This window comes from Salvelinus alpinus, chromosome 3 (genome assembly GCF_045679555.1).
Source record: "Salvelinus alpinus chromosome 3, SLU_Salpinus.1, whole genome shotgun sequence".
In the NCBI taxonomy this organism is placed as follows: Eukaryota; Metazoa; Chordata; class Actinopteri; order Salmoniformes; family Salmonidae; genus Salvelinus; species Salvelinus alpinus.
In genome coordinates, this window is record NC_092088.1 from 53,698,139 (window position 1) to 53,713,011 (window position 14,873).

The 14,873-nt window shown below is 43.1% G+C and overlaps 1 protein-coding gene across 6 annotated transcripts; it reads left to right on the forward strand.

Annotated features, from left to right (window-relative positions):
- Positions 1 to 204: 204 nt before the first annotated feature.
- On the forward strand, positions 205 to 12,785 carry ecd (ecdysoneless homolog (Drosophila)). 6 transcript variants are annotated; one of them, XM_071393270.1, is made up of 14 exons: positions 205 to 356; positions 3,512 to 3,737; positions 3,854 to 3,971; positions 4,075 to 4,162; positions 4,346 to 4,524; positions 4,710 to 4,902; positions 5,236 to 5,364; positions 5,468 to 5,593; positions 6,100 to 6,185; positions 6,709 to 6,818; positions 7,127 to 7,355; positions 7,522 to 7,589; positions 11,892 to 12,094; positions 12,236 to 12,785. In XM_071393270.1, the coding sequence occupies exons 2-14, from the start codon at positions 3,533 to 3,535 to the stop codon at positions 12,434 to 12,436; spliced, it is 1,935 nt and encodes a 644-aa protein (XP_071249371.1). In that variant the 5' UTR covers positions 205 to 356; positions 3,512 to 3,532; the 3' UTR covers positions 12,437 to 12,785. The 6 variants fall into 6 exon arrangements, with proteins under 6 accessions (XP_071249371.1, XP_071249374.1, XP_071249376.1 ...); XM_071393273.1 differs by having other exon boundaries at positions 12,239 to 12,785; XM_071393275.1 differs by having other exon boundaries at positions 4,710 to 4,728.
- The last annotated feature ends 2,088 nt before the right edge of the window (positions 12,786 to 14,873 follow it).

The following is a 14,873-nucleotide window of genomic DNA, read 5'->3' on the forward strand; positions in this document are numbered from 1 at the left end:
AAATTATATCCGTCTCTCACAGGGGATTTTTGGCCGCGCATAATTATTTTCATATTTTTTTGTAATTCCACATTTTATGTACATTTTACAAATGTTATATTGATTCATTATACGTTTGGTCAATATTTAAACGTTTAAAGCACATTTTCATTGCAGTAAATAAATATTTCTGAGATAAATCCGTTTCATATAGGAACCATAGTAAAACTAGTTTTATAGCCGAGATGTATTAATGGTAGGACAAAAACGGTCTTAAAAACAGCATGAGAACGACAGAACTTCACGACTAATTGTAATTTCATTGGACTCCGTCTAGAAAACCAACGTTACATCAGCTACATAATAAACAAGGCAAGGTAATACCGCTCTCGGAACTGTCACTAACGTGAATTTATCATGGTAAAGACACTGACTAGAATGGTGTCGCGTTAGCTAGCTAGCTAGCAGTCCAGAGAGCTAACTTTTATTGTCTTGACTTAATTTGCAAATATCCTGTAATTTTTAGTTTAGGCCTATATATTGAAGACTTCGAGAGATCAAGATGGCATGTGATCAATTGCAGTTACATAAGAAACCAGTTAGCTAGCTAGCTCAATTACATCATACCACGATAGCAAGGTCTCCAGAGGCATGTCCAAACTAGAACCCTAGAGCTTACTTTAACAGTTAGCAAGCGAATCAGTACATTAATCGATATAGGACGAGCTGAATAGTTTATTTTCCTATAATTCAATTAGCTATCATTCAAATGTCATTGTACATACAGTGCACTCAAAGTATTCATACCACTTGACTTTTTCCACATTTTACGTTACAGCTTTATTCTAAAATGGATGAAATAGTTTTTTCTTAATCTACACACTAACCTCAATGAAAAAGCAAAAAATAAAAAAGTTTGCACAAAAATAAAAAACTGATCACGTTCACATAATTATTCAGACACTTTACTCAGTACTTTGTTGAAGCACGTTTGGCAGCGATTACAGCCATGAGTCTTCTTGGGAATGACGCTGTAAGCTTGGCACACCTGTATTCGGGGGGTTTCTCCCATTCTTCACTGAAGATGCTCTCAGGCTCTGTCAGGTTGGATGGGAAGCTTTGCTGCACAGGGGGTTCAAGTCGGTACCAGAGTGCCAAGTCTAGGATAAAAAGGCTTCTCAACAGTTTTTACCCCCAAGCCATAAGACTCCTGAACAGGTAATCAAATGGCTACCTGGACTATTTGCTTTGTGTGCCCCCACACAACCACTCTTTTAAGCTGCTGCTACTACTCTGTTTATCATATATGCGTAGTCACTTTAACTATACATTCATGTACATACTACCTCAATTAGGCTGACCAACCAGTGCTCCCGCACATTGGCTAACCGGGCTATCTGCATTGTCCCACCACCCACCAACTCATATTTTACGCTACTGCTACTCTGTTCATCATATGCATAGTCACTTTAACCATATGTACATACTACCTCAATCAGCCTGACTAACTGGTGTCTGTATGTAGCCTCACTACTGTATATAGCCTCGTTGTTATTTTTCTCTGTCTCTTTACTGTTGTATTATTTCTTTACTTCCCTATTGTTCACCTAATAGCTTTTTTGCACTATTGGTTAGAACATGAGAACATATGAAAGCTGGTGGTTCCTTTTAACATGAGTCTTCAATATTCCCAGGTAAGAAGTTTTAGGTTGTAGTTATTATAGGACTTTCTCTCTATACGATTTGTATTTCATATACCTTTGACTATTGGATGTTCTTATAGGCCCTATAGTATTGCCAGTGTAACAGTATAGCTTCCATCCCTCTCCTCGCCGCTACCTTGGCTCAAACCAGGAACACATCGACAACAGCCACCCTCGACGCAGCGTTACCCATGCAGAGCAAGGGGAACAACTACTCCAAGTCTCAGAGCGAGTGACGTTTGAAACGCTATTAGCGTGCACCCCGCTACCTAGCTAGCCATTTCACATCGGCTACACCAGCCTAATCTCGGGAGTTGATAGGCTTGAAGTCATAAACAGCGCAATGCTTGAAGCATTGCAAAGAGCTGCTGGCAAAATGCACGAAAGTGCTGTTTGAATGAATGCTTACGAGCCTGCTGTTGCCTACCATCGCTCAGTCAGACTGCTCTATCAATCATAGACTTAATTATAACACACACAAATACGAGCCTTGGGTCATTAATATGGTCGAATCCGGAAACTATCATCTCAAAAACAAAACATTTATTCTTTCAGTGAAATACGGAACAGTTACGTATTTTATCTAACGGGTGGCATCCATAAGTCTAAATATTCCTGTTACATTGCACAACCTTCAATGTTATGTCATAATTACGTAATATTCTGGCAAATTAGTTCGCAATGAGCCAGGCGGCCCAAACGCAAGAGTGATTATTTTAAGTGATTATTTTATGGTTTGAGAGTCTTTTAGGTTCCTTTTTGCAAACTCCAAACGGGCTGTCATGTGCCTTTTCCTGATGAGTGGCTTCTGTCTGGCCACTCTACCATCAGGCCTGATTGATGGAGTGCTGTAGAGATGGGAGAACCTTCCAGAAGGACAACTACTTCCACAGAGGAGCTCTGTCAGGTTCTTGGTCACCTCCCTGACCAAGATCCTTTTCCCCCGATTGCTCCGTTTGGCCTGGCGGCCAGATCTAGGAAGGGTCTTGGTGGTTGCAAACAACTTCCATTTAAGAATGGATGCCACTATGTTCTTGGTGAACTTAAATGCTGTAGATATTTTTTGGAACCCTTCCCTAGATCGGTGCCTCGACACAATCCTATCTCGGAGCTCTATGGACAATTCCTTCGACCTCATGGCTTGGTTTTTGCTCTGACATGCAGTGTCAACTGTGGGACCTTATATACAGGTGTGTTTGTGCCTTTGCAAATCATGTCCAATCAACTAAATTTACCACAGGTGGACTCCCAAGTGACGCAGTGGTCTAAGGCACTGCGTCTCAGTGTGTCGCTACAGTCCCTAGTTCGAATCCAGGCTGTATCTCATCCGGCTGTGATTGGGAGTCCCATAGGGCGGTGCACAATTTACCCAGCGTCGTCCGGGTTTGGCCGGGGTAGGTCGTCGTTGTAAGTAAGAATTTTTTCTTAACTTACTTGCCTACTTAAATAAAGGTTAATTATTATGAAGTTGTATAAAACATCTCAAGGATGGTCATTGGAAAAAGGATCCACCTAAAGCTCAATTTCGAGTCTCATAGCAAAGGGTCTGAATACTTATGTAAATAAGGTATTTCAGTTTTATTTTTTATTCATTTGCAAAAATTCTAAACCTGTTTACTCTGTCATTATGGGATATTGTGTGTAGATTGAGGGGGAAAATGTATTTAATACATTTTAGAATAAGGCTAATGTAACAAAATGTGGAGAAAGTCAAGGGGTCTGATTTACTTTCTGAATGCACTGTATGTCACAATGTCCTGACCTACAACAGTCTCTGCTGATATCAAAGTCAAGAAACATCACTTCTCTTGTTATTGCTCATATCATAGGTTCATCAAGCCATCCCCACAATGGACCTACTTAGTAGAACAGCCATGCAAGAGGACATGGTCCAGTACAATCTCTTCTTGGTTCAGCCAAACGTCTCAGACACACATGCTGACGAACTATGTCTGCAACACCTAGTGGAGGAGATTTTGGCCAAGGTTGCACCTCTCGTTATGCGGTATATCTGGCAACAGCAACCATTCAACCTCAAGTACCACACTGAGAAAGGTACAGTACTTGTCCTGATCTGGATACAAATGCTCTTCAAGGTTTTAAGTATTTGTTATATAAATTAATTTCAAGCTTTGACTGATTGAATGGTGATGTCTTGATTGTACCTGCAGGGGGAGTTCCTGCACACATTGGAGGTAGCACTGTGTTTGGGGACAGTGTGGAGGATGAGTGGTTCATTGTATACCTCCTCCTACAAATCACGCAAGCCTTCCCTGAACTTGCTGCCAGGTAGAGTGGAACCCAGTCTGCAAAGCCCTGTAATACTTCCAGTTGATTTCAATTCTTCTTTTGTGTTTTCTTTCCTACTGATATTTACTTTAACTTGATACAGGTTAGAGGACAATGATGGGGAGTTCCTTCTGATTGAAGCAGCAGACTATCTTCCAAAGTGGTTGAATCCAGAGAGTAGTGAGAACAGAGTAAGATGTCTACGTGTGATGACTACAATCTGTGTATCGCTCTCTGTACATCGCTTCACATACCTTACTATCCCTTTGTTTGTTGTCTCTGTAGGTGCATATCAGGTCTCGCTCACTCTGGTCACTCTGGTCTCTCTGTAGGTCTCTCTCAATCTGTGTGTTTCTCTGGTTCTGGTCTGCTAGGTGTTCCTCCACAGAGGTGAGCTGTACATCCTGCCTTGTCCCTCCAGCTCTGGTGATGTTGGCCTGCCCAGGGATGCGGTGCCCAGTGTGACCCAGGCTCTGGCACTGCTGTCATCTCACACACAGGCCTGTCTCGCAAGTCCCAAAATCCGCACTGCCCTGGGAAAAAGACTGGAGGGGTGAGTGAAGCAGCAGAAACAACGCTATGACTTGAAGTGATTGTAGGGTATCTGTTTGAGGGTAGATTTGGGCCTTATGATTGCTCAGAAATACATATTTAAAGGTATATAGATTTGTGTAGGTCTAGCCACACATTCAATCCTACTGTCATAATGACCGCAAGTGGGTGTATCTGGCTTCACAGATATCCAGAGAAGATCCAGGCAAACCTTCACCATGCTCACTGCTTCCTGCCTGCGGGCATCGCTACAGTGTTGGCAAAGCGACCAGAACTGGTTGCCCCGGCAGTGTCAGCTTTCTACCTGAGAGATCCAGTGGATCTACAGGCCTGTCGGACGTTCCGGACCTTTCCCGCTGACACACGAGTCCTAACCTCAGTACACATAAGTTGCCTTTGACTGGTTGACGGATGTATGCATTTTAGTGTTGTCATGATACCAATATTGAGATACCAGATTTTCCTTGGCAAAAAAAGAATACTACACAGCCTAAACTCTATTGTCCTTTAAAACCTGCTTTTGTAAAATATGTGCTATAGCTTGTGAAATATACAAATGTGACTCTGGTTGGAAACATAAGGCTGTTTTTGTGTCCTTTACTTCCTAGTATCGCGGTACTGGTATCATTACAACATGACTGCATTGTGTGTTATGCTGTGTAGTTTTGGTATATTAGTGCTGTATTTAGATGTTGTCTATTTGTATTTCCAGGTGACGTTCACCCGTTGCCTGTACGCCCAAATGCAGCAGCAGCATTTCACCCCCGACCGGAGGAGTGGGTTCACCCTGCCTGCCCGGTCCCACCCCCAGTACCGTGCCCACGAGCTGGGCATGAAACTGGTGAGTTCACCCCCACCCACTAACAATATTGGTATTTCTTAGACTACTTGGGATAATTATTTATTGTGTAGATCTTAGTCATTCTTGTCTCTGACCTTCCCAGGCCCATGGCTTTGAAATCCTGTGCTCCAAATGCAGACAGCCATCATCGGTACCTGATGCTCCCATCAGCTGTAACCCCTTGTGGAAAGGATTTCTGAACAGTCTGAAGAAGAATGGTTATTTCAGAGTGAGTCATTACTCTGCCTCCGACAGAAAGGGTGATTGGCTCAAGGCTTGCATATATTTGGTTGATGTGTGTGTGTGTATATATCACGTGTCACATTTTTATGTAATATTTATTTTATATGATATAACATTTAGCAGACACTAGCTCATCGGTTTTGTACCAATGAACTTGAGTTATTAAACCGCTGTAATCTTGACAGCATGTACAATTGCTTCAACTGATTGTTAACCCAGTGAACTGATTACACATGTTCAAGAGTATCGATTTTTCTATTGGTTAGCAACAGACAAAAAAAAACATTAGCAATCTTGCAAACAAAAGTAAATAATTATTTCATAATTGTTGGTGGGGGGGGAATAAACTCTTGAACAGACTCCTAGATTACTCATAACAACCCTCTATTTCGTGTTTCAGTGAGGATAGCAGTGTTGTGCTGTTAGCATTGCAATTGTCAGTGTTTCATAGCGTTATACCTTTTGGTGACATATTATTGTGTTGTCTGGCAGGGGGAGCTGGAGGGCTCTGCACATTACAGAAAACTGATGACCTCAGCAGAGAACTTCTTTAAGCAGTCAATCACCCCAACACACAGGTGAGTGCTTTCAGCTTGTGTGTGTGTGTAGGTACACGTGTGGTATTTTCAATGCCGTGGTTTTAGAGGCCCTCTTAGCCGCAGAGACAAATTTACCTGTTTTAAAGCTAATTTCCTGCAATTTTCCCATGGGGCAGAGCGAGAGTGCGGTTTCAAACAAATTCTTGCAATTCTACACATTTTGTCAACAGGGCTGAGAATTTTCAGTTGTAAAGCAAATTTCCTAACAATTATGCGCAATTTGACATGGCATAAGCCATCTGAGTGACTCAAACATGACAAAATCAATGTGGACTTCATGACATTTTGGGAATTTCAGATTCTCCCTGACTGTCTAGTTTTGGTGGTTGTTAGTTCTTAAAGAGGATCTTATTGAAAAATATATTGCTCCATTAGCTTTTCTACGTACTTTCTATCTGGTTTTAGTCGTTTAAGTTTACTGAAAATGCTTTAGCAGTGCACCACTGCTAAATGCATATAGGGGAAACACTGTGTGAATACACTATCATGTGTGTGTTTGTAGCTCAGGTGGCAGGGCCCCAGCTGAGGAGGTCCTTCAGCTATTACAGAGCTGTGCTCCCTACAACTTGGATGAGCTGAGTAAACGGGAGGCCCATCTACCCCCAGAGGATAGTGAGTACATCACCTCACTTTACTATAGTACAACAGTCAGTCTTGTACCTGCTCAGGTGCATTGAGTGAATTTCCGTTTATTTTATCTCACTCACTGAACTGATATGTTCACAATAACGTAGCATGCTGGCTTTCATGTTAGATAAACCACAGTCATAAGGACTGCTGATTAGGGGAAGGGATCAGCCTGTAGTGAACATACCCATGTAGTAAACAGAACAAAGAAGCGGTTTCCTTAAAGATAAGCTAGAATGAGCTCAAGGTTGATGACAACACTGATTTCTTTTTTTCTTATCCCCCATGTCCAGGTGAAAGTTGGCTGGATATTTCAGCCCAGGATTTGGAGCATCTGTTGGATGAAAGAGAGGGGAGTGGAGTGGGGTTGGGTGGCTCAAAGCCCAGCCTGACCAAACATACGCAGGGGGGAAGGAGTGAGAAAGGGGAGGAGGGCAGCAGCTACAGCCTGGTGGCTGTGACCCAGGGCATGAAGAACTTCATCAACGCCATGTCTTCACACGAGGGGGCCGAACTACCCTGGTTAGACTGGCTGATTCACTGTCTGTACACACTGTTCTACTTAGCAGTTAGCTTCCCACGTAAAGGGCTATGCAATAATACTGTATAGAACGTTAATGTACGCTAGCTGACTAACGGGTATTCAGGTATATGTAATATATATGTAATTTGCCTTTGTTTGTTATAGGTCCCATTCAAATGAGCCGTTCAGGTTTGATCCAGAATCCATGGCTGGTGCACTGGACAGACTACTGGGTATGTAGTTGAATAAGGGCTACTGTTTTATGAAATCCATGTCACAGTAGAACTAGCTTGAAGTGGTGGTCTGCGTTACCTGCCCTGCACAGGTATGAATTTAAAGCCAGAGCTCTCCCATGCCTGCGACATTCATGCCCTACCCAGGACAGATTTATTCTGCCAAATTTAAGGCCCGGCCCGAAATCTGAAATAACTTATTCTGTTTGTAAATCCATTAGCTGCTCCTCGCTGTCTCACTCGCTCCCTGCGCGCACCCCTCTCTACTCATGACGCTTTTGAGTCTGAGTATCCATAGCAATGGATCAACTTGGGCTGCTCTGCTCAATGAAGAGACATGAGCGAGCAGTTGTGTAATTTTCATCACTCTGAACTTGAGGAACATCATTTTCTGTGAAATAATCTCCTGTTTTATATTGGACAAGGTTGAAGCACTTCTGAAATTATATTATGGTCTTAGTCAGATGGCACATAGATGGTGTTAAGTTCATGTTTTAAGTATCCCTATATTTCTGTTATTACGGGGCTATCACTCAGTCAAGAGTGCGCAGGAAGTCTAGTCATTGATGGACCTAGCCTTGAGTGTAATGGCTACCTTTGAGTGTGTTCATACGGTATAGTAAACTTTGTTAAACTGGAACCTTGTCGTTGTGTCATTTCGAGTTAACAGATGGCACCGACAGACATGGAAGCTCTGCTTATATCTCCTAAAACTTTGTAGTATTGTTGTTTTTGTGTTAATTCTTACATTATTAGCCCGGAACGTTTTTTGTGTTATTACATACAGCCGGTAATAACTTTAGGATATCAGAGCGGCGGTAACTTACCAGGAATATGACTTTCCCGAATTGGAGCCTTTTTTTCGTACCCCCAGGGCAATTTAACTTATTCCAGAGGCTACTCTGAGACGCCACCGGCGGAGAAAGAGGTATTCGGAGTGGACTTCTAGTCCGACTCTGGAGATGAGCACACATCCACCACTTCCGTGTATATTACTCGCTAATGTTCAGTCTCTGGACAATAAAGTAGACGAGCTCAGTGCGAGAATCTCCTTCCAGAGAGACATCAGGGACTGTAACGTACTCTGTTTCACGGAATCATGACTCTCTCGGGACTTACTGTCCCCGTCCATACAGCCAGCTGGGTTCTCGGTACATCGTGCAGACAGGCATAAAGAACTCTCCGAGAAGAAGAAAGGCGGTGGTGTATGTTTCATGATTAATTACTCATGGTGTGATTGTGATAACATACAGAAACTCAAGTCTTTTTGTTCACCTGACCTAGAATACCTCCCAATCAAGTGCCGATCGTATTACCTCCCAAGAGAATTCTCTTCTGTTATAGTCACCGCCGAGTATATATTCCCCTTCAAGGAACTACAATGGACTTTATGCACACTGGACACCACAAATCCTGAGGCCGCATTTATTGTAGCTGGGGATTTTTAACAAAGCGAATGTGTGGAGAACACTACCGAAGTTCTATCAACACATTGACTGTAGTACTCGTTCTGGAAAAACACAGGACCACTGTTACTCCCCCTTTTCGAAATGCCTACAAGACCCTCTGCTGCACTCCCTTCGGCAAATCCGATCACGACTCCATTTTGCTCCTCCCTTCCTATGGGTAGAAACTCCAACAGGAAGTACCTGTGCTAAGGTCTATTCAACGCTGGCCTGACCAATCGGAATCCATGCTTCAAGATTGTTTTGATCACATGTACTGAGATATGTTCCGGGTAGCCTGTGAGAATAACATTGACTTAATACGTAGACACCGTGACTGAGTTCATCAGGAAGTGTACAGGGGATGTTGTTACCACTGACTATTAAAACCTACCCAAACTGGATAGATGGCAGCATTCGCACAACTGAAAGCTCGAACTACTGCATTTAACCATGGCACGATGAAAGGGAATATGGTCGAATACAAAAGTGTAGTTATTCCCTCCATAAGGCAATCAAACAGGCAACACGTCAGTACAGAGACAAAGTGGAGTCGCAATTCAATGACTGACACGTATGTTGCAGGGTCTGCAGACAATCACTGATTACAAAGAGAAAATGAGCCACGTTGCGGACACCGACGTCTTGCTGTCGGACAAGCTAAACCCCTTCACTCGCTTTGAGGATAACACAGTGCCACCAACGCGGCCTGCTCCCAAGGACTGTGGGCTCTCGTTCTCCGTGGCCGACGTGAGTAAGACATTTAAGCGTGTTAACCCCCGCAGGGCTGCCGGCCCAGACTGCATCCCTAGCTGCGTTCTCGGTACATGCGCAGACCAGCTGGCTGGAGTGTTTACGGACATATTCAATCTCTCCTTATCCCAGTCTGCTGTCCCCACTTGCTTCAAGCTGTCCAGCATTGTTCCTTTACACAAGAAAGCAAAGGTAACTGAACTAAATTACTATCACCCTGTAGCACTCACTTCTGTCATCATGAAGTGCTTTTGAGAGGCTAGTTAAGAATCATATCCCTTCTACCTTACCTTACACCTTAAACCCACTTCAATTTGCTTACCGCCCCAATAGATCCACAGACGATGCAATCACAATCACATTGACCTATCCCATCTGAACAAGAGGAATACCTATGTAAGAATGCTGTTCATTGACTATAGCTCAGCCTTCAACACCATAGTACCCCCCCAAGCTCATTATTAAGCTCGGGGCCCTGGGTCTGAACCCCACACTGTGCAACTAGGTCCTGGACTTCCTGACGGGCCGCCCCCAGGTGGTGAAGGTAGGAAACAACACCTCCACTTCGCTGATCCTCAACACACGGGCCCCACAAGGGTGTGTGCTCAGCCCCCTTCTGTACTCCTTGTTCACCCATTAACTGCATGGCCATGCACGCCTCCAACTCAATCAAGTTTGCAGACGACACAACAGTAGTAGGCCTGATTACCAGCAATGACGAGGCCGCCTCAATGTCAACAAAACAAAGGAGCTGATCATGGACTTCAGGAAACAACAGAGGGAGCAAGCCGCTATCCACATCGTCAGGACTGTAGTGAAGGTGGAAAGTTTTAAGTTCCTCTGTGTACACATCACTGACAATCAAATTGTCCACCCACACAGACAGTGTGGTGAAGACGCAGCAGCGCTTCTTCAACCTCGGGCCAAACCAAATTTCTATAGCCTCCCAAGACCCTCAACTTTTACAGATGCACAGTTAAGTGACTCAGCGGTCTAAGGCACTGCATCATAGTGCTTGAGGCGTCACTACAGATCCGTGTTCGATCCCGGGCTTTGTCGCAGTCGGCCGTGACCAGGAGACCCATGAGGCGGTGCACAATTGGCCCAACATCATCCGGGTTAGGGAAGGGTTTGTCCTTTTCCCATCGCGCTCGATTCTGGGCTGTATCACCGCTGGTATGGCAACTGCACTTCCCGCAATCGTGTTGTCTACCAAATGCATCACCAGGGGCACACTTCCTGCCCTCCAGGCCACGTACAGCACCCGATGTCACAGGAAGGCCAAAAAGATCATCAAGTACATCGACCATCCGAGCCATGGCCTGTTCACCTTGCTATCATTCAGAAGGCGATGTCAGTACAGTTTAAGATAAAGTTAAAAATATATTTTTAACTTTAACTAGGTAAGTCAGTTAAGAATAAATTCTTATTTACAATGACGGCCTAGGAACTGTGGGTTAACTGCCTTGTTCAGGGGCAGAACGATAGATTTTTACCTTGTCAGCTCGGTGATTCGATCCAGCAACCTTTCGGTTACTGGCTCTAACCACTAGGCTACCTGCTGCCCCAGGTGCATCAAGCTGGGACCGAGAGACTGAAAAACAGCTTCTATCTCAAGGCCTTCAAACTGTTAAATTGCTGTCACAAGCCGCTACTCAACCCTGCACCTTCATACAAAGACATGGAATCACTGTCCACTTTAATAATGTTTACATACTGCTTTACTCATCTCATATGTGTATGTACTGTATTTTAGTCAAAGCCACTCCGATATTGCTCGTCCTAATATTTATGTTTCTTAATTCCATTATTTTATATTTGTGTGAATTGTTAGATACTACTGCCCTGTTGGAGCTAGGAACAGAAGCATTTCGCTACATCCGCAATAACGGCTAAATATGTGGTGACCAATAACATTTTATTTGATATGCTTGTACTGCACAGCAGAGTATATGTGCAAATGGTTCAGCTTCAAAATGTTAGTGATAACCGAGCCCTGCCCTTACCCTAGTTATTGATTAAAAGAAGACAGGCCCGACCCTAACCTGCTGTATAATGTCGGGGCCTGTCTAGTCTGTACTTTTCAGCTATGTAAATATTTCAGGGGCTAAGGACGAGGATTTGGACTCAGACGACCTAGATGACGATGATGACGACGATGATGATGATGATGATGATGATAGCGTGAAGGGTCCTACTGGACCGCTAGGAGTAGGGCCAGAAGCTTTGGAAGGTCTTAGGGAGTACATGGATGAGATGGACCATGAGCTAATGGGCACAAACATTGGACAGAGCTTCAACCAGCAGGCAAGTCCAAGTTGTGGGGGATATTTATTACTTCTTGTTGCAGTGTGCAAATTCTGTAAAGAGTTATTTGGAGAGAGGCTGCATAAGTTGAATTAGTTGCATAGAAATATGTTAAATAACGATTTTATTCTATGGTTCAAGCAGGACACCAGTAAAGCAGGCCCCAGCCAGGAGGATCTGTTGGGTGAGGATGAAGAGGAGATCCAGCCCCTGAACATAGACCTTAACCTGGTCACTAACCTCCTGGAGTCTCTGAGCTCCCAGGCTGGGCTGGCCGGGCCTGCCTCTAACCTGCTGCACAGTCTTGGCATCCACCTGCCCCCCAATACTGACCGTTCATGAACATCTGCCCCCCAACACTGACCTTTCATTATGACCTAGCGTCCATATCTTACTGTCTGCACAGCCAGGATGCACAGGACTTTAAACTCTTGGCTCAGAGTACACTGGGCCAGAATCAATATTGATCATCAGGATAGGGGTTTGACAACTCGATCGTGTTTGCATTCAGAATGGCAGGATCTAAAAGTTAACTGTAACCCTAAAACGTGTGATTCTAACATAGAGACACTTGTGTCCCTGTTGGAATTATTAATCTGGTTCTGACTGTCTGAAATATTTTTTCTTTTTTACAGCACTTAGAATACATGAAATAGTCAAATAATAAAGCCATTACTTTTTGGGGACAAAATGTGTATTCATTTTCTAAATTAAATGTGGTTTCAAGGCAGTGAAAATACCTTTCCTCACTTACCCTGTGCCTTTATTGGAATTACATTGTTATTAAATATTAACCAAGCCCAGCCAATTTCAGTAATAATACATGTTCAGATAAATGCGTTGACTTGCTCACTGACCAGGTTTCCACATAACCTTTTCATCTGAGTAAAGTACTGCATATGTCGGATAAAAAATGTCAGGACAGGCCTGATGGAAACAGCAAATTTGTCAGTAAACTTTACAAATGTCAAAAAAAGATTCTAGACAATGTGAGATTTGTCAGTAACATTAATTATGTGGAAAATGGTGGTGGAAACACCTTTATGCACAATAATGATTTATTAACGTAAACCTGGAGTCACGCGAAGATATGTTTTGTGGTCATCCCACTAGGACTCAGGGAAAGTTTATTAGGTTACAGATGAAATATGTTATGAAATTCACAGGGTGTTGAAAGTGCACGGTGATGAGTTTGCTGCGCCTTTCCAATATATATTTTATTTGACAAATAAAAATGATCTCGCTATAATTCATAATTAACCTACCCCCCCACTGTATATGTGAGCTGTTGGCTAGTGTTTTATTATATAACTATTAATAACTGTTGCTATTTAACGCAACAGTTTTTGTGACAATTGCTAGAGTAGAAAATGAACTGATTTTTATTCGGTAGATTTACATGAACATACAAATGTTCTAAGTCCTATCAACTGATTTCAGCCAGTGTATTGTATGTCTGTGGATTGACTGCGTTGTTTGAATTGAATATTGGCAGTTAGAAAAATGCATGGAATCATTCCTCTAAATTTGGATGGCTAGCTAACAAACATACAGTGCATATAAATTCTTCAAATGCATTATTTTACACTATCTTATAGCACTGGCAAACCATGGTTGACCAACTCCCAGACCAAAATGGCTAACATTTACCTTATAAGGTTCAAGACTATTCTAGTATTGTAATTTGATGGTCATCATGCGCTGCTTTTTATTATTTTTGTCTTTTGTAGCTCAGTTGGTAGTGCATGGTGCTTGTAACGCCAGGGTAGTGGGTTCGATTCCCGCGACCGTCCATATGTAAAACCTATACATGCATGACTAAGTTGCTTCGGATAAAAGCGTCTGCTAAATGGCATATGTTATTATATTATCCCCAACAAGTTGGTTCTTTATGCATATTTTTGAATATTCACATGATTGGATGGAAACCTAGCCACTTAACTTTTATTGTTGCATGTGGGGATTTGAAAAACCTTGAGGTAGACAGTGTATCTTTATAGGTTAACACTTGAACTGTATTGCTTATCATTTAGTTGATCAATTACACCACTCTAAAGTAGCAGCCTTATGACATATTCCCAGTCACATTCTGATCATTTCTGTATGGTTGATAATCCAGTGCAAGATTTTATCCAGTCTCCCTACATATTGAGTGCCTTTTCAAACCATTTTCTATAGGTTCAGTAGTAAGTATGATATACAGGATAAGAAGGAACAAAAGGCGCTGGTAATAAAAGCGCTGCACCTAGGGGTTGAAGACTTTGTACTACAGAGAGTGAGTAATACTGCTCTGTAGGACAACTATCCTGCTACTAGTAGAAGTTGACATAGACATAGATCTAGGATCAGATTATCCTTGCCAAATCCTCCCTTTAACCATTAACTTTTACAGATCCACAATCGAGAGCATCCTGTCAGGCTGTATCACAGCCTGGTACAGCAACTGCTCCACCGTCAACTGCAAGGCTCTACAGAGGGTGATGTGGTCTGCACAACGCATCACCGGGGGCAAACTACCTGCCCTCCATGACACCTATAGCACCCGATGTCACAGGAAGGCAAAAAAGATCAAGGACAATAACCACCCGAGCCACTGCCTGTTCACACCACTACCATCCAGAAGGCGAGGTCAGTACAGGTGCATCAAAGATGGGACCGAGAGACTGAAAAACAGCTTCAAGGCTATCAGACTGCTTAACAGCAATTACTAACTCCGAGAGGCTGCTGCCTACATGGAGACCCAATCACTGGCCACTTTAACAAATGGATCACTAGTCAC

What these genes read in the sequence shown, in the direction of transcription:
- ecd (XM_071393270.1), top strand. Translation starts at nt 3,533, where the DNA reads ATGGACCTACTTAGTAGAACAGCCATGCAAGAGGACATGGTCCAGTAC. An exon ending in CTGGGAAAAAGACTGGAGGG is followed by an intron (nt 4,525 to 4,709) that starts GTGAGTGAAGCA and finishes CTGGCTTCACAG; the next exon opens with ATATCCAGAGAAGATCCAGG. An exon ending in GAGGGGGCCGAACTACCCTG is followed by an intron (nt 7,356 to 7,521) that starts GTTAGACTGGCT and finishes TGTTTGTTATAG; the next exon opens with GTCCCATTCAAATGAGCCGT.